Genomic DNA, 21,055 nt, shown 5'->3' on the forward strand with positions numbered 1-21,055 from the left:
AGAATGTATGTTGTGATGGGGAAAGATGAGGATGGATTGCAAATGGTTGAGATGAAGGTGATCCAGGTCCATTGCTACTCTTCTGTTCATTCTGTTTTAGAGAGGCAGCAGGCTGTGCAGCTAGTTGATTTAGGTATTCACTGCCTAACAGGAGTAGCCCAGGACTCAAACTTGATCTGCATGAAGACCTTCTTGATTATTACTCCTTAGTAGAGTACAAGGTATGTGGCAAATCAATGACGATCCTTCATCATTCTTTCCTTTTGTTGTAGAGCCATGACAGCGCTAGTAGAGGAGATAGGAGAGGCAGTATTGTCAGTACTACCAGATTTGCCTGAGGAGACCACGTTCAACCCTCCAGGACAAGGGAAAGGGGGATACCAAGTCAGTTGTCCAACTGAATGTATTCAACCGAAATGTGTCTTCCACATTTAACCCAATCCTCTGAATCAGAGGTGGTTGTAGAGGGAAAGCCAGACCTGCAACTTCTTAAAGAAGAAGACCTACTATACAGGAGCACATCAGACCAATACAATGCCGGAAGCTGCTTAATGCATGGAGATTTGAAGGTATTATATTTTGCTAAAAGATTTACAAGTACTGTACAGTTGAGAGGAAATGTTTGAAATTGTATTACTTTAAATTGTATTACTTTAGTTGAGCAACTATTTTACTTCCAAGGAGTGACACAGCTGGTGCCATCAAGGATATATCAACATTTGAGCCATTAAGCCCTTCCCCTTCACAGTCATCCTCCACATCCAGCACAACCCGGTCAACAATGAATACGACCAGTACTGTAGACCTGGACATCTGGCCGGAGAACTTCACTGTCCCTTGGGGCAAAATGTGCATCAGCCATCGCCAGAGGCACACTGCCAACCCCTGGAGAACGAAGAGAGATGGTGAGAATTACAGTAGGTGCAATGAGAGTTATTGAACCTAATCCAACCAGAGCAGATTGCCGTACAATAGCTAAGAGGATGGTACAACAGTACCCGAAAAGCTTTGCTGATACAATGAAAGATGGGTCTACAATTGGGAGTGGCTATAGATCACTGTTAAACCAGATGAAAACACGCGTTGAGCATAAGAATCGTGATAATCCTCTGGTACGACTAAAAAAGAGAAACACTCTCAGGCTCATTGACTGTAGCCAGTGCAAGAGGGCCAAATGACAAATACGGCTGTGTAAGATGGCAACCTGACTTTCCCACAGAAGAAACGGAAGACACTTTGGATGCAAAGCATAAGGAAATGAAGCAGCTTTATTCCAAAGAAGGGCCTACAGGAGGTGACAGAGGACAACTCTCGCAGCTCATGCAAGCAACATTTTACTTACAGCGCTGTGCCATCAACGCTAGCCCAGCACCTAAGATAGCCGAGCTGAGGAATAAGTGGCCATACCTTTTCACACAGAAGGAACTCTACAACCACTTCAAGTTACTGAAAGATGTCTCAATCCTGGAAAAGAATTATGCAACGATGGCAGAAAAAGGAAAGATTATCATACAATACTTCCTGTACAAACCAACAAATGAAGAAGTTCGGCACATCCTGTCAAGTTTTGAAAAGGGTGGAGCGACTGCATTTAGCCATTGTGTTGTCCTCCTGCTGATGGCCCATTTCAAAGAAAGGACAGATGCACTCCTTCTACTGGCCGATGTTTTACATTCATCTGCATCTTATGCATAAGATAATAATTTTCTATGTATTTTAGAAGACTGATTGTTCAAGGTAATGTATCCAATAAGACTTTCTGTGTGAGTAATTGTTTTTAGACAGGGCCTTACAATCGCAAAGTTTCACAGAAGTAATTGTGAAACATGTAAGTGATCTGATTTCAGGGGACATAATGACTGGATGATGATGAAATGGATGATGAGCACTGAGATAGAGGTGGTAATGTCGGTCCACTCAAACTTTGTGGAAGCGCTGGCAGCTTTTTTTGCCTCATTTACACCTACAATCTGCAATACCAAGAGGAGGCTTCACGCACCCTAAAGTTCATCCAAAGGTAAACAAAAATATGCTTCTTCCTTGGGAGAATTCCTTTCGGGTCGGGGGCTTTAAACTGAGGAATTTTGTGTCACAGCTTGGTTTGGCAGGTTAATTGAATCAATATATGTTGATAAGTTTGAAAGGCTCCTTTGTCAGAGTGTAAACACATAGCGAAGTCATTATTTGAGCTGGGGACAATGTACAGATGTAATGCAACACACTTCAGACACTATTGAAGATATCAGGGGACCTAATCATCTTTTAAAAATGTGTGTGCTCTTTGTTTTCACAGATGTTTTGCTGGAATCAATGCATCCACTGGCTTGAAGACCGCCACAGCAGAGGTCATCAGCAAGAAAAGCGGAAAGATATTGGAGAAGAGCCACACAATGAATGTACGTGTCTGTACTCTGCTCAGGAAGATAATGGACTTAGAAAAGCTATAGGCTAGTTCCTATTGGCCATACATTTAATTTATTTTTGTCAATTGTGACCTGCTCAAGTAAGTTTGGTTTGTCACTGGGGTTGGCTCTTCTTTTGTGTTTAACACAAAACACAAAAGTGTTTTCAAGTGTTTGAAAATTATCCAGTATGCCCTGAAATTGACACATTGTTGAGGAAGTAATGCTATTTTGGATTTTTGGAAATGTCTGGCATTTACTCAACTTGAGTAGGCAACCTTTATTAAAGCTTGAGCATGTAGTTTTGGGAAGGGCATAATTAGAAATCTGGGAATAGGACAAAATATCCATTGATCTTTTCTGACCTTAATCTCACAATTATAAAGTCTAATTACCCTTCCCAAAATGACATACTCTGTGTTTAACCTGGGAGTGAAGGTAATGACAAACCTAAGATAAGGCCAGGCAGAGAGCAGGCCTACTACCCCTCTTAGCAGGAAACAAGATAAAAAAAATATTTAGCTCAAAGCGAGGAAATGTGATTTTTGAGTTACCTGTGTGTGAAAAGTCATTTTTATTTCAAAAGCTAAGATATGTACAGTATACCAGTGCTTTTCTTATCTGTAATTGTCACTTTCTATGCTGGAACAGTTATAAACATGCACCTTATTCAGGACGTTGATATATTTTGAAAATTGATACACTTGAAACCTTTTTGTTGAAAAAAAAATGGCTTTGCATCTGAATGCAGAATAGCCTTGTGACAAACTATCAGTATTTGTTTATGTCACATACAAGCTACAATATCATACCAATACTGTTAAGATTAACAATTGTATTTTGTCCTAATGAATCATTTAAAAATGTACACTTTTTGATAGGTGCTTGGGGAAAGGTGTAGGTTTGTCATTGAGGCATTTATGATGCAGCCCATTTGGCTCTAGTTTATTGGCATTTCCCACCTAGTAATGGTGAAGTTGAACTATGGGAGCTTATTGAAAGTGTTTGAAACTTTTTTGATTTGTTTACATTAAACCATGCTTACGAACATATTATTTGTATTGTGTTTACTTGTTTTGGTAATGCAAATGTTTACAGTACTATTGGCATATTTTATCTGTAAATGTCATGTTACTGTAAAATCGCATACAACAGAACTGGTTTTACAGCAAAAATACTGGAAAATAAATTTTTATTTTATTTTATTTTATTTCACCTTTATTTAACCAGGTAGGCAAGTTGAGAACAAGTTCTCATTTACAATTGCGACCTGGCCAAGATAAAGCAAAGCAGTTCGACAACATACAAAAACACAGAGTTACACATGGAGTAAAACAACATACAATCAATGATGCAGTAGAAAAAAAAAAATAAGACTATATACAATGTGAGCAAATGATGTGAGATAAGGGAGGTAAAGGCAAAAAAATGCCATGGTGGTAATAATGGTAATTTAACGGCAATTCGAGTTGCCAAGTAAATCCTGTGAATGTCATAGATACAAGTACTGTAAAATAGAAAGCACAATAATATATTGCAATTATAAAGGTGTACAGGTACTGTAAAAATACAGAAAATTGCTGTTAATTATAAACGGTAAGTTTTTGTAGTTCATCTACAGCAACATGTTGTTAATCACTGTTTTACAGGAAACATTTTTTGCTCTTAATTTAATGTAATTTCTACAGTCAATTTTTTACAGTGTACTCATTACTCCACGTGCTTAATCTAAGTCACTATTGTTTTGAGCTGACTTACAGAACGGGGCTTTACAGAACAGGGCACCCGGCTAATGCCCGGCGGCAGACCGGTTCCAAAATTTATGCAATCACTTTTCACCTGGTGCAAAACTAGGCCTATCCTGGCGCCCAGGCCAGCTTAATCGAATCCAAACAATGACAATTTCACCCTAGATAGTTGTTATTGAGATAAGAATGGGCATGTCGAGCGGTAAGCCTAATGAAGCCGACTGTAGACGAAAGTCGGTGAGTGAAGTTGGGGTAGGTGCATCTGCGACAGCCGAAAGTCAGACACTGTAGTGGTTTTCCAAAAGCAAGGCCCAGATCAACATGGCAGTGTCAACATAGCTGCTGGTTTTTATAAAATAAATTCTGTAAAAACATTGAAATAAACATTTCTATACCCGCATATCACACACTCAAGAACTGAAAACGAACGTTTCAACAATATTGGTTAGAGAGAGGTCTCAAATGTAGCTTTCATTTGTATACTCTGAAGCTTTAGAATTACGGCAAAGTTGTCTCCTGTTTCAGTCACGTCTTTAGCCACATTTGTTTGTGTGGGCCAAACAAAAACACCCTAATGATAGGTTGACAAATAGTGCCTCCCCACAATGCAGGCCATGGCTGCATGATGAAGTTGTTGAAGTACAACTGCAGAAACTTGCAGTCAAAACTTCATGAACTTTGATTACATGTTTTTTGCCAAGTGCATGCAGTCGAAATGTAGGTGCAAGTTAGATTTTTTTCTCCCATAATGCAACACACTTTGAACAGCACCGACTTGACAAAAGTGATCCGCTCGAACATGCCCAGACTTCAGTTTTAGAATAGCCATAGGATAATGCATGTCCCCCTGCAAGTCAAGTAGGTACTTGATTTTGAAAATAATTTTGAAATATGATTTTCTTTTAACAACTTGTCAGTCATTATTTATGTAAATAGCCGTTAAAGGTATGTTCAGTGCACTTTGGCATGTCCTCTTCAAAGTTGCGTGTGAGCTCAACTACCAGAAGCGTCTGCATGCGTCCTGACTTCTGTGGGAATGACATGCCACATGTCTGCCTTATCATCTCCTCTCGTTGCCTTCTGTGTCCTCATCTGAGAGGACTTAGGGGAGTTGAAAAGGACTGACCGCATTCAGCAGTGCAGCTGTTTGTATTTTCGGTCAGAGCCTAACCAGGGGATCAGAGGTAGATTTCAGTCCCTCTGCTGAATGTTCTATTCTCAGAGGCACAGAGAGACAAATACATGAATTGTTTTTGGTCATCACCAAGGACAGGATAGTTGTTGGATAAGAAAAGTTATTTATTTGGAGAATTATACTGGTCATATTTACGCTTATATTTTTACAGTGATGTGTTCCTCAAGGTACTGTATGTTTGTGGCCCAATTTATGGATACAAAGTTGAAATTTAACATCGCGAATACACCATATTTTTGATTAGATGTTTGTTTTTTTGGTTTTTTTTATCTCTCTCTCTGTTGTCTCAATTCCCTTATAGACCTTTTGGGCATTCATTCTTTCTGTGAACATAGAACAATTTAGTAAGTGTCAGATGAAAACAAAGAGGCAGGAAAAAGTCACAGGCTTAGTAATAGAACAGCTTGGGATAACGACAGTGAGACATCCATTAATACCAAAGGAGACATAAGGCTGGAGCCCAGGGTAAATATTTTGGATGCAGGAGCCATTAAGAAACAAGTGGCATTCTACATATTCTAGATTGCTGACACAATGACAAGAATACTGCATCCAGAAATTCACGAGCTCTGCTTTCAAAACATACCCACATGCAATTTAATGATCATGTGTAATGCAGATTTTGACCACATAGTGGCAGTGATGCCACATCAATATAGGCCTATTTAAGTGGCCTAGTTATTCTAGCATGGTGATTGAAAAATTGTAAGGACATCAAGCCGCTCAACTCTGTTAAGTAGTGAAGGAGAAAGGGTGCATGGGTCATATTCCGAAAATAGTGGCTTTTTGAACAGCCAATTAAAAATATATATATTTTTAAACCAAAACATAGATCATCATTTTTTTTTAACTTGTGGAAATGGAAATCATCATAAATTACAACTTAATGTATTTTGATATTTTACTACATAAAATGTTTGCTAAATGCTTGTGTTGCCTTTCTGTCAATGGGGTTACCTATATTTTAATGATCATTCAGGCTTTACAGAATGTAATTTAAAAAACAGAAATACCTTATTTACATAAGTATTGAGACCCTTTGCTATGAGACTCAAAATTGAGCTCCTGTGCTTCCTTTTCCATTGATCATCCTTGAGATGTTTCTACAACATGATTGGAGTCCACCTGTGGTAAATTCAATTGATTGGACATGATTTGGGAAGGCACACACCTGTCTATATAAAGGTCCCACGTAAGGTCCCACATGACAGAGCAAAAACCAAACCATGAGATCGAAGGAATTGTTCGTAGAGCCCCAAGACAGGATTGTGTCGAGGCACAGATCTGGGGAATGGTACCAAAAAATGCCTGCAGCATTGAAGGTCCTCAAGAACACAGTGGCCTCCATCATTCTTAAATGGAAGAAGTCTGGAACTACCAAGACTCTTCCTAGAGTTGGCCAAACTGAACAATCGGGGGAGAAGGGCCTTGGTCAGGGAGGTGACCAAAAACCTGATGGTCACTCTGACAGAGCTCTAGAGTTCCTCTGTGGAGATAGGAGAACCTTCCAGAAGGACAACCATCTCTGCAGCACTCCACCAATCAGGACTTTATGGTAGAGTGACCAGACAGAAGTCACTCCTCAGTAAAAGACACATGACAGCCCGCTTGGAGTTTGACAAAAGGCACCTAAAGAGACTAAGACTATGAGAAACAGGATTCTCTGGTCTGATGAAACTAAGATTGAACTCACGTCTGGAGGAAATCTCGCACCATCCCTACGGTGAAGCATGGTGGTGGCAGCATCATGCTTTGGGGATGTTTGTCAGCGGCAGGAACTGGGAGACAAGTCAGGATCAAGGCAAAGATGAACGGAGCAAAGTACAGAGAGATCCTTGATGAAAACCTGCTCCAGAGCACTCAGGACTTCAGACTGGGGAGAAGGTTCACCTTCCAAAGGGACAACGACCCTAAGCACACAGCCAGGACAACACAGGAGGGGCTTTGGGACAAGTCTCTGAATGTCCTTGAGTGGCTCAGCCAGAGCCGGGACTTAAACCCGATCGAACATCTTTGGAGAGACCTGAAAAAAGCTGTGCAGCAACGCTCTCCATTCAACCTGACAGAGCTTGAGAGGATCTGCAGAGAAAAATGGGAGAAACTCCCCAAATACAGGTGTGCCAAGCTTGTAGCGTCATACACAAGAAGACTCGAGGCTGTAATCACAGCCAAAGGTGCTTCAACAAGTACTGAGTAAAGGGTCTGAATACTTATGTAAATGTGATTTTTTTAAATTGTATTTTATAAATTAGCAAACATTTGTAAAAACCTGTCATAATCGGGTATTGTGTGTAGACTGATGAGAAAAAAACACAATTTAAGGAATTTTTTAATAAGGCTGTAACCTAATAAAATGTGGAAAAAGTCAAGGGGTCTGAATACTTTTCGAAGGCACCGTATATACAAAAGTATGTAGAAATCCCTTCAAATTAGTGGATTGAGCTATTTCAGCCACACCCGTTGCTGACAGGGGTATGAAATAGAGCACACAGCCATGCAGTCTCCATAGACAAACATTGGCAGTAGAATGGCCTTACTGCCGTCATAGGATGCCACCTTTCCAACAAGTCAGTTCGTAAAATGTCTGCCCTGTTAGAGCTTCCCCGGTCAACTGTAAATGCTGTTATTGTGAAATGGAAACTTCTAGGATTAACAATGGCTCAGTTGTGAAGTGGTAGGCCACACAAGTTCACAGAATGGGATAGTTGAGTGTTGAAGCACGTAGTGCGTAAAAATGGTCTAAAAATTGTCTGTTCCAAACTGCCTCTGGAAGTAACGTCAGCACAGTCAGCACAATAACTGTTCATCAGGAGCTTTATGCAATGGGTTTCTATGGCTGAATAGCCGCACACAAGCCTAAGATCACCATGCGCAATGCCAAGCCTCGGCTGGAGTGATGTAAAACTCGCTGCCATTGGAGCAGTGGAAACGTGCTCTTTGAAGTAATGAATCATGCTTCGCCATCTGGCAGTCCGACGGACGAATCTAGGTTTGGCAGATGCCAGGAGAACGCTACCTGGCCAAATGTATAGTGCCAAATGAAAAGTTTGGTGGAGGAGGAATAATGGTCAGAAAAAAACTATGACTTAGAATTAAATTATAATGAAACGAAAAATGTCTTACTGGCTATAAAGTCATTCAACAATGCCTATTCTATGTGCGCTATTTCTATGCATCCCGTGATTAAATTTCGTTTTGGACACCAGCTTCAAACAACTGAAATTATAATATTTTCGGTTATGGAAAATATATTTCACCGCGTTTTAGATGGTACAATGATTCTCTATTTCTTGTTTTGACATATAAACAGAAATGAGGCGAAGTATTCTAATTTGAGCAATATCGGTGGATTGTTTGTGTTCATTGTTTATTTTATTTATTAAAACACTCACTCCCTGAACTTGCTTCCAGACCCTCAGCGCACTCGTTACATGACGTGAGATATGACTAGAGCGATGCACCGACTACACTACAGCTTAGCCCCACAAGGTAGTCATCTGCTACTACCATTCTTCACAATCTTTATGGAAATTGTTGTTACTTTAATAAACTATTTACTGATAAATCATACAGTACCAGTCAAAAGTTTGGACACGTACTCATTCAATGGTTTTTCTTTATTTTTACTATTTTCTACAATGTAGAATAATAGTGAAGACATCAAAACTATGAATAATACATATGGAATCATGTAGTAACCAAAAAAAGTGTTAAACAAATATATATATTTTTTATATATTTTAGATTTTACATTCTTCAAAGTATCCACCCTTTGCCTTGATGACAGCTTTGAACACTCTTCGCATTCTCTCAACCAGCTTTATGAGGAATGCTTTTCCAACAGTCTTGAAGGAGTTCCTAGATATGCTTAGTACTTGTTGGTAGCTTTTCCTTCACTCTGCGGTCCAACTCATCCAAAACCATCCCAATTGGGTTGAGCTGGTCATGGGTGCACCTCAGCCACGCTCAAGGTCCGAAACGATATCATAACCGCCATCGATAAAAAACAATACCGTGCAGCCGTCTTCATCGACCTGGCCAAGGCTTTCGACTCTGTCAATCATCGCATTCTCATCGGCAGACTCATCAGCCTTGGTTTCTCAAATGACTGCCTCGCCTGGTTCACCAACTGCTTCTCAGATAGAGTTCAGTGTGTCAAATCGGAGGGCCTGTTGTCCGGACCTCTGGCAGTCTCTATGGGGGTGCCACAGGGTTCAATTCTCAGGCTGACTCTTTTCTCTGTATACATCAATGATGTCGGTCTTGCTGCTGGTGATTCTCTGATCCACCTCTACGCAGACGACACCATTCTGTATACTTCTGTCCATTCTTTGGACACAGTGTTAACAAACCTCCAGACGAGCTTCAATGCCATACAACACTCCTTCCATGGCCTCCAACTGCTCTTAAATGCAAGTAAAACTAAATGCATGCTATTCAACCGATCGCTGCCCGCACCTGCCAGCCCGTCTAGGATCACTACTCTGGACGGTTCTGACTTAGAATATGTGGACAACTACAAATATCTAGGTGTCTGGTTAGATTGTAAACTCTCCTTCCAGACTCACATTAAGCATCTCCAATCCAAAATTGCATCTAGAATAGGCTTCCTATCTCCCAACAAAGCATCCTTCACTCATGCTGCCAAACATACCCTCGTAAAACTGACTATCCTACCGATCCTTGACTTCGGCGATGTCAAATACAAAATAGCCTCCAACACTCTACTCAGCAAATTAGATGTAGTCTATCACAGTGCCATCCATTTTGTCACCAAAGCCCCATATACTACCCACCTTTCAAAGTTCTTGAGATTTTCCGTTGACTGATGTCTTAAAGTAATGATGGACTGTCATTTCTCTTTACTTATTTGAGCTGTTCTTGCCATAATATGGACTTGATCTTTTACCAAATAGAGCTATCTTCTGTATACCACTCCTACCTTACTTTGTCACAACAAAACTGATTAGCTCAAACGCATTAAGAAGGAAGAAATTCCACAAATAAACTTTTAACAAGGCACACCTGTTAATTTAAACGCATTCCAGGTGATTACCTCATGAAGCTGGTTGAGAGAATGCCAAGAGTGTGCAAAGCTGTCATCAAAGCAAAGGGCGGCTACTTTGAAGAATCCAAAATCTAAAATATATTTTGATTTGACAAGAATACATGATGCAGCCACCACCATGCTTGAATATATGAAGAGTGGTACTCAGTGATGTGTTGTGTTGCATTTGCCCCAAACATAACACTTTGTATTCAGGACATAAAGTTAATTTCATTGCCACATTTTTTGCAGTTTTACTTTAGTACCTTATTGCAAACAGAAGCATGTTTTGAAATGTTGTTATTCTGTACAGGCTTCCTTCTTTTCACTCTGTCATTTAAGTTGGTATTGTGGAGTGACTACAATGTTGTTGATCCTTCACAGCCATTAATCTCTAACTGTTTCAAACGTCACTATTGGCCTCATGGTGAAATCTCTGAACTGTTTCCTTCCTCTCCGGCAACTGAGTTAGGAAGGACGCCTGTATCTTTGTAGTGACTGGGTGTATTGATACACCATTGTAAGTGTAATTAATAACTTCACCATGCTCAACTTATGTGATTTGTTTTTTATTCCTGAACTTATTTAGGCTTGCCATAACAAATACTTATTGACTCAAGACATTTCAGCTTTTCATTTTTAATGAATTTGCTAAAATTTCTAAAAACATAATTCCACTATGACATTATACAGTATTGTGAGTAGGCCAGTGACACAAAATCTCAATTTAGTCAATTTTAAATCCAGGTTGTAACACAACAACATGTGGAAAAGGGGTGTGAATATTCTGACGGCACTGTACATGCTAGATATAGACTTTCTCTGTATATAGGCAGACAGAGAAAATAGACAGCAGTGAGGGATGTCAGTCAGGAATACTTGAGCTAGAAATGTCAGCGTTGGGGAGTAATATGAGAGAGAGAGAGACAGAGAGAGAGAGAGAGAGTGAGAGAGAGAGAGAGATAGATAGAGAGGGTGGACAGCTCCAACTCACTGATTGACAGAGACAGGCTTCTAGGCCTACACCAACAGCTGAGTCTAAGAATGGTGGATGGGCGGGTGTGGATACAGAACACAGGTTATAGATATAAATAGAAGACACATGGAGGAGACCTAGTTATTTAGAATGTTACTGACATTTACAGTAGAGAGTTAAAGAAAACAAAATTAAATCGTAGAACTGTGGGCCAACCAATTCAACTGGGACAGTATTTGGGAGCTCTAGCACTTACTTTAATCAAATATCGTTGCACAACTTCACACTGCTCATAATGAGTTGAAAGATGTTATAAACAAAGTGCGTACTCAGCATGAATGTAGTCTTTTTTGGAATGCACTCAAATACCACAATAATCACATTAACACACAATCACATTAACAGTAGGGTACTTGCTGACTCATTCAATACATTCTGTAACCCCTAAAAATGTTGTAAAGGTAATGTGACACCTGCAACGGAGGGATATACCAAAGGCGAGAACATATGTCCCACTCTGTCGGTGTCGATGAAAAGGTGAAGGGGTGGAGTGAGACGGGAGCTGAGGGGATGTGGGACAGAGGAATCTCTAACTTCAACTCTAACAGTTGGACTTTACGATTTACTGTATGAGCACAAGGACAAGGAACACGCCATTGTGGATGAGCACATTTTTTAATGTTGCATGAGTAAGAGGTGGGCAGTTACCTCAGCAACAACAGGAAGAACAGTGGCAACACGTGGAAGTAAATCCAAAGTGGAAACCTAGTCAAGGTCAGACAAGGCAGGATTAAAATATTCTTCAACTGTGGAAAACTGTAAGATATTGAATAACAAATTAAGTGCAACATTTGTGGAAATGGGATGTACCAACTGTGTTGGATACGGGAGGTGAACAACTGGATTTGTGCACATTGAAATAAGGGAGCTTCTGAAAGTCAGAACACCTGCCACTTTATTTAAGACATTTACACATGAAGAGTTGAATGTCATAAACTTGCAGAAGACTGCATCTCGATTGAATTACCAAACCTTTGGATTGATTCAAAGAAAAGTGATTTACATCAACAGAAAGTAATGGTTTTGGATTATAACATGCAAGATTGGTCAGTCACACGGGCATAGTAAGCAATACAGAAACAACAACCTACAGGATCATTGGATACACACATGAACTATACGGTGTAGTTTTAAAGCCAGAGGAAGAGATAAAAGCTTCATTATTGTTTCAGTTGAGACTAGATTTAGTCAGTTGAGATGTTTCTCAATACCATTCTGGTGGTCTTGACTGACCTGGCAGCCAGACTCATGGGAAGTGCCAATTTCCGCCGCCATTTTCACCTGTTGTTGTCATGCCTGATCATGTTTGGACCTGCCCTGAGCATGTGGGTCTCCCAACACAGCATCTTTGCCAAAAGGACAAATTTTCTTTACAGGTGAGAACTAAGATGGGCCCAAATAATAATGCATGATTGCCTTATTGTTGGTTTCAAGGTCTTTTTCTAATGTACAGCGCCTTCAGAAAGTTTTCACACCGCCTGACTTTTTACATATTTTGTTGTGTTAAAGTCAGAATTTTGAGATTTTGTAACACTGGCCTACACACAATACCCCATCATTTCAAAGTAGAATTATGTTTTTAGAAATGTTTACAAATTAATTAAAAATTAAAAGCTGTAATGTCTTGAGTCAATAAGTATTCAACCACTTTGTTATGGTAAGCCTAAATAAGTTCTGGAGTAAAAATGTGCTTAACAAGTCACATAATAAGTTGTATGGACTCTGTGTGCAATAATAGTGTTTAACATGATTTTTGAATGACTACGTCATCTCTGGACCCCACACATAGAATTATTTGTAAAGGTCCCTTAGTCGAGCAGTGAATTTCAAACACAGATTCAACCACAAAGACCAAGGTGGTTTTCAAATGCCTCATGAAGAAGGGCATCTATTGGTAGATGGTGAAAAAAAAGCAGACATTGAATATCCCTTTGAGCATTGTGAAGTTATTAATTACACATTGGATGGTGTATCAATACATCCCAGTCACTACAAAGATACAGGTGCCTTCCTAACTCAGTTGCAGGGGAGGAAGGAAACTGTGCAGGGATTTCACCATGAATAGTTAGTTAGTTTAATGGCTGTGAAAGGTGAAAACTGTGGATGGATCAAAAACATTGTAATTACTCCACAATACTAACCTAAATAACAGAGTGAAAAGAAGGAAGCCTGTACATAATAGCAATATTCCAAAACATGCCTGCCAGGGAATTAAAACTATGTTCCAACCATCTTGTCATTTCTTTACCATTCAGAGCATTCCTGCGCTCAGGCTGGGGATGGACCTGCATCTTCGTTGGCTCCTTTGTCTTCCTCCTTTCCTTCTCAGTGCGCAGATCCCTCGTTCTCTCACTGCGACACCTGTCCAGGCTGGTGGTGGCAGGCGTGCTGTGGGTGGGGTTCCGAAAGCTTCTGGATGTCCTTGAGAACGCCACAGGGAGCTGCTATGAGCCCCTCAGCGCTGTAGATGGCCAGCCCACGGTGGACGGCCAGCCCTTCCTACTACTTCGGGAGGGGGCGAGCAAGCAGTTGTGTGTAGGAAACGGCATGCTGTGGCGTGGCTATGAGGTCTCTGAGGACATCTTCTTGCTGTGTCTGTGCTGCCTGCTGGTGGCAGAGGAGACGGCCGTGTTCGGGCCCTACCTGACTCTGGGTGGGCCTTCGGGGGCCCCACTGCGCCTGCTCTTCCTGTTCTGTGTCACCCTGCTAGGCCTCTGGATGTTCTTGCTTCTCTGCCTGCTGGCTTACTTCCCCGCATTTCCCACACAGATCTTAGGAGGGGCTCTGGGGTGTCTTAGTTGGAGGGGCCTGTATCAGGGCTGGTACCGCCTGGGCCCCAGCTGGTACTGTCCTGGACGACCAGGGGTGGGACTCTTCACCAAGAAGGAAGGGGGGAAGCCTGAGTGAAAGAATGAGAGGAATGGTTTTAGGCAGAAACACATCTCATTAAACTTAGACACGGAGCTAATGAATGTGCTGTCTTTTTCAGGAAAGAATGAGGGGCTAATTAAACCCTCTACAGAATTCTAAGTCATTTTTAACTGCTGTCAACTATCATCCAGTTATTGTACTTGATAAGAAATATTTGTTTGTGAACTTGTCTACAAGCAGTTTTATGATAAATAAACTTCTTCATACAATTGGATGGCTGCCTTTCAGACCTCAAGTGCCATCATTTTGCAAATGTACATGCATATCAATATGGTATTAATTAGGGCTCAAACACATTGTTACAGTGCATCTGACATAATGCTGTATCGTTTTGATTATGCATCTTTGACAGTGCAGGACATGTACAGTTGAAGTTGGAAGTTTATATACATTTAGGTTGGAGTCATTAAAACTCGTTTTTTAACCACTCCACAAATTTTTGTTAACAAACTATAGTTTTGGCAAGTCGGTTAGGACATCTACTTTGTGCATGACACAATTAACTTTTCCAATAATTGTTTACAGATTATTTCACTGTATCACAATTCCAGTGGGTCAGAAGTTTACATACACCAAGTTGACTGTGCCTTAAAACAGCTTGGAAAATTCCAGAAAATGATGTCATGGCTTTAAAAGCTTCTGATATGCCAATTGACATAATTTGAGTCAATTGGAGGTGTACCTGTGGATGTATTTCAAGGCCTACCTTCCAACTCAGTGCCTCTTCGCCTTACATCATGGGAAAATCTAAAGAAAATTGTTCATTCTTGGGAGCAATGTCCAAACGCCTGAAGGTACCACATTCACCCGAACAAACAATAGTACGCAAGTATAAACACCATGGGACCAGGCAGCCGTCATACCGTTCAGGAAGGAGACACGTTCTGTCTCCTAGAGATGAACGTACTTTGGTGCGAAAGTGTAAATCAATACCAGAACAACAGCAAAGGACCTTGTGAAGATGCTGGAGGAAACAGGTACAAAAGTATCTATATCCACAGTCAAACGAGTCCTATATCAACATAACCTGAAATGCCGCTCAGCAAGGAAGATGCCACTGCTCCAAAACCGGCATAAATAAGCCAGACTACGGTTTGCAACAGCACAAGGGGACAAAAATTGTACTTTTTGGAGAAATGTCCTCGTCTGATGAAACAAAAATAGAACTGTTTGGCCATAATGACCATCATTATGCTTGGAGGAAAAAGGGGGAGGCATGCAAGCTGAAGAACACCATCCCAACCGTGAAGCACGGGGGTGGTAGCATCATGTTGTGGGGGTGCTTGGCTGCAGGGGGGACTGACTGGTGCACTTCACAAAATAGATGGCATCATGAGGGAGGAAATTTACATGGATATATTGAAGCAACATCTCAAGACATCAATCAGGAAGTTAAAGCTTGGTCGCAAATGGGTCTTCCAAATGGACAATGACCCCAAGCATACCTCCAAAGTTGTGGCAAAATGGCTTAAGGACAACAAAGTCAAGGTATTGGAGTGGCCATCACAAAGCCCTGATCTCAATCCTGTAGAAAATGTGTGGGCAGAACTGGAAAAGTGTGTGCGAGCAAGGAGGCATACAAACCTGACTCCTTTACACCAGCTCTGTCAGGAGGAATGGGCCAAAATTCACCCAACTTATTTTGGGAAGCTTGTGGAAGACTACCTGAAACTTTTGACCCAAGTTAAACAATTTAAAGGCAATGCCACCAAATACTAATTGAGTGTATGTAAACTTCTGACCCACTGGGAATGTGATGAAAGAAATAAAAGCTGAAATAAATCATTCTCTCTACAATTATTCTGACATTTCACATTCTTAGAATTAAAGTGGTGATCCTAGCTGACCTAAGATAGGGAATTTTTACAAGGATTAAATTTTAGGAATTGTGAAAAACTGAATTGTAATGTATTTGGCTAAGGTGTATGTAAACTTCCAACTTCAACTGTGGGTTAGAAGGAAAATAAACAAATTGTGATTTTATTCAAATCAGACCAAATGTGTTGAATGAAAATGTTAAACTTTGCGTAAACACCACTTTTCCGTGTCAAATTATAATTGGATGATACATAGTCTACTACTGTACTTAAACATAACTTCAACATCTTGTTTTTCTCCCCTCCAAGTCAGCTTTAATAATACAATTATTCCAAAAGATACAGGCACAAAAAAAAGCTGACATGAATTACAAGTCTAAGACAAATAGACAAGTTGTATAACATGAAAATGACAGGTAAATGCGTTTTTTTTTTAAGAAACCCACAGATTAAGCGCAAGTAAAGGTGTGATGCAAGCTTTTGAAATACAAGCTTAAATGTAAGTTTCTCATTTTTGAAAAATAGAGTTACACCAACATTTCTTTACATTTTCTTTCTGAAGACAAGATGGTACCGAAAACAGTGTGAAATACAAACAAAGTGTCTGGGAGATGACGAACATTGATTACTTGATATAATAAAATTAAAATGGAAGAAATCAAGTTTCAGCTAAAAAGAAAATCTAATAATAATCTAGAGATAGAAAAAAAATAAGCAAAAAACAAAAGACAGAAGGACATGGACAATATATACAAATGGCCAATAATGTAGCTCAGAAACATAATGTGTCTACTGATGATTTTTTTTTAAAACAACGCTGACATTCTGTGTGACTGCTCTTTTGGAGAAAATACACTTCATACTAAATTCACAGGACAAGTTGAAAGATCAGGAAGTGGAAAAAGGAGGGATTTTTGAAGTGATGGTATCCAGTGGCTGCCAGTGACAGTTCATTAGTGAATCATAGAGCTCCTCACTCCTCTCCATGTATTCTTTGTTCAGTGCATCCACATCCAGGTGAGGATTGGGTTCTGGCAGGGAAGAGAGGGGAATGAAGAAGAGTAAATAAGTCAGGAAACCAAGGGATTTGAATGCAACTGAGTCAGGCAATGGTAACAATACATTTAAAAGGAAGAACAAGAAGGACCTTATATCTGCAGCACATTGCATTTTCCTTTAGTGCATGTGAAAGTATAGTGAAGAGTTACCTTCTGCTGCCTCTTCTTCAGGCTCATCTGTGGACTCCTGTGTTTGCTAATGTGAAAAACAAGACAACATAAATTAATCATTGTGAACACCTGTTAGCATGAAAACCATTTTTAGACAGATTTCATTAGATTAAGGGACAGGTTATGGGAAATTATGAGGAAAGATCCCAGGAGCTTGTAAGGAAGCCTTACCTCTGAGGAAGTCTGCATGTCTGTGGGCATGGGGGGCATGCCGATGGGAGGTGGGGGTCCCATCATCCCATGGGGGCCTGGAGGGGGGTACCCCCCGTAGGGACCGTACCCACCATAGTTGTAGCTGTTGTACTGGTCATAGCCCCACTGAGGGTAGTAATTCTGGTTGGGTTGTTGATAGTATGGCTGTTGGTAATTGTTGTGGTAGGAGTTGTGGTTCTGGCTGTTATAGCTGTTCATTTTATGGCTAAAAAGCAAGGAAACAGGAAAAATGTATGTTAGGTGCAGTGGATGTCAAGTTAGGAGGACAATCACACATAGTATAATCAAATTTTCAACCAGCACGACACTAATCGACCCTAATACAGTGTAATTCATACACTTATTTCAGAAGATTAGAACTATACCTCTTGTTCACAGCTATGCTGATCCTGATTGGTTTCGTCCCCAGGCCTGAAGCATTCTGACACTCATCGATGGCTTTCTTCTGTTCGTTCTCATCTTCAAACTTGATGAAGCCATAACCTCTGCGGGAGCAAGCAAAACGCTAAAACCCTGAGCACACATTCTGTCCGAACTCGCCGTATCATGCTAATCAAATACGGAATTAATTCGAAAAACAAAAATGGTATGGTAGAACTGAAACTTGTTGTTTTACTTTTAATATGAAGTAGCATCACTTCAATTGTGAGTTGCTCTTGCTTACCCTACATGGGGAAAACAATAGTTTTAGCATAAATGTCAGAAACAAACTTTTCCAGTATTTTGGGGGAAATATACCAGTGGTAAACAGTGGTGAAGATACCCAACACACTAGTATATATACACACACAATCCAATGTAACAAGAATCTATTGTTAAAACGTCATGAGACTTTACAAGGAATTTAAATGTAATGAAATGTCAGATTAATTCAAATTGTGTTCAAAAGCAGGTGGTGAATAACTAGCCTCACCAAATAACATGAATGTATAAGTCTGTTCAGCACACATACCTGGAGTTACCATACTGATCAGAGACCACTTTGCCTCCTTTGCAGGAAGGGTACTTCTTCAAGAAGAACTGATGAAGCTGGTAGTCGTCCACCTCTGAAGACAGATCTCCCACAAAAACGGAAAATTCCGGCCTGAGGTTGCATAAAAGACGGACACAGAGAGAGAGAGATTACGAAGGTGAACCAACACCATACCATCTAGCGGTTTCTTTCGCACAATCTTTTTTCTGGCGATAGAAAATATCACACAGAACAGTGTACATGATAAACAAGTTACTGCGGGTTCCAACAACAGAATCATGCATCAAATGAGGAAGAAAGTAAAATAGCTTACCCAGCCTCTGGCCGTTTCCCGTAAGTTGCATAGTTTAACTTAAACTTTCTGGGCTATACAGGAAGAAAGAACAAGCAGTCAAGCACCTTCAAAGACAAACGCGTGTAGTAAGGACATATATTGCTGAAAAATAAAGAGTATATTATTAGAGAATAACATTTTATTTGGTTTACATACCTCCACCACCCAGAACAGGCTTTATTCCATTCGTCAGTTAGTTCCTAACAGAGTTTATTCACCAGCTTTAAACAAAGTCAACTTACAAACAGCCTCAACCACCTTCATCAGGAAGAAAACGGAGCTCAGTAACTTTGCAGTAATGTAAATCTGAGATACTGTATTCCGTTCCATCAACCTCAAATTAAGGTGGGGGCCAATGCTAGCGAAGCTCCGCTATCAACAACACATTTGAAACTAAAACTAGAGGGTGGTTGTCCGCTAACACATCATCAGTAAGTTGTTCAAATGAACTATGAATTTTAGAAATGTCAAGCTTATGATGAGTGCTCACCGGATTTGATCCAGGAACTAGCTTGCCATTCAGTTGGTGAACGCATCGGTCAACGCTGGTTTCGTCTGCCATTTCCACAAAGCAATAGCCCGCTGAACCACTGTAGAACAAGAGATTGTATTAGTGCCAACAGTGTGATACAACAACATTTTACAAACGGGACAGAAACCCCCAATGTGGGGTAATAAATATTGCATTTTGGAATTACAGTATCAATTCACAGCTCTGTGGTAAGTAAACCAAGTACTTCCCTAAAATGACAAAAGGAGGTTCTAGAACAACTGACATTTAAGGTTAGGGTAGCCTGACATTGTAGCTGATAGGGTTCAATGACTCACTATGTATTTTCATTACTGACTGACTCTAATTTGGGAAAGTAGTTGCTTGATATATATCCTACATAAAATAGTGTGGACTATTTTCAAACAAGGAAACACATGGCATTAATACTTGACTACATTACACAGAGGTGTGATGAACATACCCTGTTACTCTGTGGGTAATGATCTTAACACCATACGCCGTCTCGCCCATAGTGCTGAAGGCTTGTTTGATGAAATTCTCATCCATGTATGGGTCCAGCTATGAAAAAGATTGTGTAGAGTTATCTGTCTGTAAGATATAAACTTGCAAATATCCCATTCATATCCATGAAATATAAAGCTGGCTACAGTACAAGTCAGGAAATAGAGAATAGTGAGAGAAGGCCTAGTTAGGTCAGGCATAATGTTAGCAGTGTGGTTAAAGTTAGGTTTAAAATGTTGCTATAATTATGACTTTGTGGCTGTGGTAACTAGTGACGACCAAACATGTGTTGAACATAATTCAATTCGTCAGACACCTTCACCATGGAGTGGAGTTTAGTCAGCTATGATAACTAGTGATAACCCAAATGTTTACCCAAATGTCTGCCTGGGCTCAGGAGTAGTTGTAAACACGTTAGATTATTACCAAAGACAGGTTTAGAAACTCTGATATTATTAGGCGCTCTACTACTAGGCCCAAACAGGGCAGCGAGCTAGCTAAACTGTCGGGATTCGGGAACATTACTTTTGAGAAGTTAACACATTTTAATTCGGTAGTTAATACATCACTGGCTGTATCTCTTAACCTGTATTTAAATGAACGTCCACATAAGCATACAGATTATACACTTCACAACAATTGGGGAATTTAGCTAGCTGACGTTAGCAAGCTAGATAACGTTACTGCTGTAGCTACCTAACGTTACTAGCTAGCTAGTCTCCTGTAGCTAAAGTAGCTGGCTAAAACGTTTGCCTTCAGTCAGTTAGTAACAAGAGGATTAAAACAGAGCGAACGTACATCACCCATCCAAAGGCTTGTCATCCTGTTGAACATGTTGATGGTTTATTTTCGGGGGTATACTACAAACACGAATATGTAGCTACTAGTTAAGTTTTATAAATTGATAGCGCTTCCTCCCGAAACTGGTGCTACTGAAATCAAAGATGGTGAAAGACCACGCCTCCGGAAATTCGGTAAGTTAAATAAATGGACTTGCAAGAATGGACACATCTTGAATTAATTTCCGCATTTGATTATGTAGGCGACTTCAAAATGATTGACTATAGATCAGTGTTAACAAAAACATAAAACTCAGTGCCAGTGGTTTGGACATT

At 40.2% G+C, this 21,055-nt stretch overlaps 2 protein-coding genes and 1 long non-coding RNA gene across 4 annotated transcripts; 2 read left to right on the forward strand and 1 right to left on the reverse strand.

Moving 5' to 3' along the window:
* The first annotated feature begins 1,123 nt into the window (after nt 1–1,123).
* On the forward strand, nt 1,124–3,452 carry LOC106599631 (uncharacterized). The gene is made up of 3 exons (XR_001327520.2): nt 1,124–1,737; nt 1,848–2,017; nt 2,294–3,452. It is a non-coding gene; the product is annotated as an uncharacterized lncRNA (long non-coding RNA).
* Nucleotides 3,453–4,925: 1,473 nt separating this feature from the next.
* fitm1l (fat storage inducing transmembrane protein 1, like) lies at nt 4,926–14,573 on the forward strand. 2 transcript variants are annotated; one of them, XM_014190416.2, is made up of 2 exons: nt 4,926–5,008; nt 13,684–14,573. In XM_014190416.2, exons 1-2 carry the CDS (start codon nt 4,986–4,988, stop codon nt 14,333–14,335), a joined length of 675 nt encoding a protein of 224 aa, XP_014045891.1. In that variant the 5' UTR covers nt 4,926–4,985; the 3' UTR covers nt 14,336–14,573. The 2 variants fall into 2 exon arrangements, with proteins under 2 accessions (XP_014045891.1, XP_014045890.1); XM_014190415.2 differs by lacking the exon at nt 4,926–5,008 and adding an exon at nt 11,871–12,804.
* Nucleotides 14,574–16,465: 1,892 nt separating this feature from the next.
* On the reverse strand, nt 16,466–21,025 carry LOC106599269 (tRNA selenocysteine 1-associated protein 1-like). Its single transcript, XM_014190413.2, has 9 exons — nt 20,739–21,025; nt 19,900–19,997; nt 19,416–19,515; nt 18,905–18,957; nt 18,571–18,702; nt 17,984–18,103; nt 17,577–17,823; nt 17,385–17,430; nt 16,466–17,207 (listed from the first exon to the last, which is right to left on the reverse strand). Exons 1-9 carry the CDS (start codon nt 20,772–20,774, stop codon nt 17,065–17,067), a joined length of 975 nt encoding a protein of 324 aa, XP_014045888.1. The 5' UTR covers nt 20,775–21,025; the 3' UTR covers nt 16,466–17,064.
* Nucleotides 21,026–21,055: the final 30 nt, after the last annotated feature.

This window comes from Salmo salar, chromosome ssa03 (genome assembly GCF_905237065.1).
Source record: "Salmo salar chromosome ssa03, Ssal_v3.1, whole genome shotgun sequence".
In the NCBI taxonomy this organism is placed as follows: Eukaryota; Metazoa; Chordata; class Actinopteri; order Salmoniformes; family Salmonidae; genus Salmo; species Salmo salar.

Bases quoted from the DNA above. Each gene is read 5' to 3' on its own strand.
- LOC106599269 (XM_014190413.2), bottom strand. From the start codon at position 20,774: ATGTTCAACAGGATGACAAGCCTTTGGATGGGTGAT. The intron at 18,703-18,904 runs GTAAGCTATTTT...ATGCAACCTCAG, and splicing joins GGGAAACGGCCAGAGGCTGG to GCCGGAATTTTCCGTTTTTG. The intron at 17,824-17,983 runs GTATAGTTCTAA...CTTGCTTTTTAG, and splicing joins AGCATAGCTGTGAACAAGAG to CCATAAAATGAACAGCTATA.
- fitm1l (XM_014190415.2), top strand. From the start codon at position 12,626: ATGTTTCTCAATACCATTCTGGTGGTCTTGACTGACCTGGCAGCCAGA. The intron at 12,805-13,683 runs GTGAGAACTAAG...TTTACCATTCAG, and splicing joins AGGACAAATTTTCTTTACAG to AGCATTCCTGCGCTCAGGCT.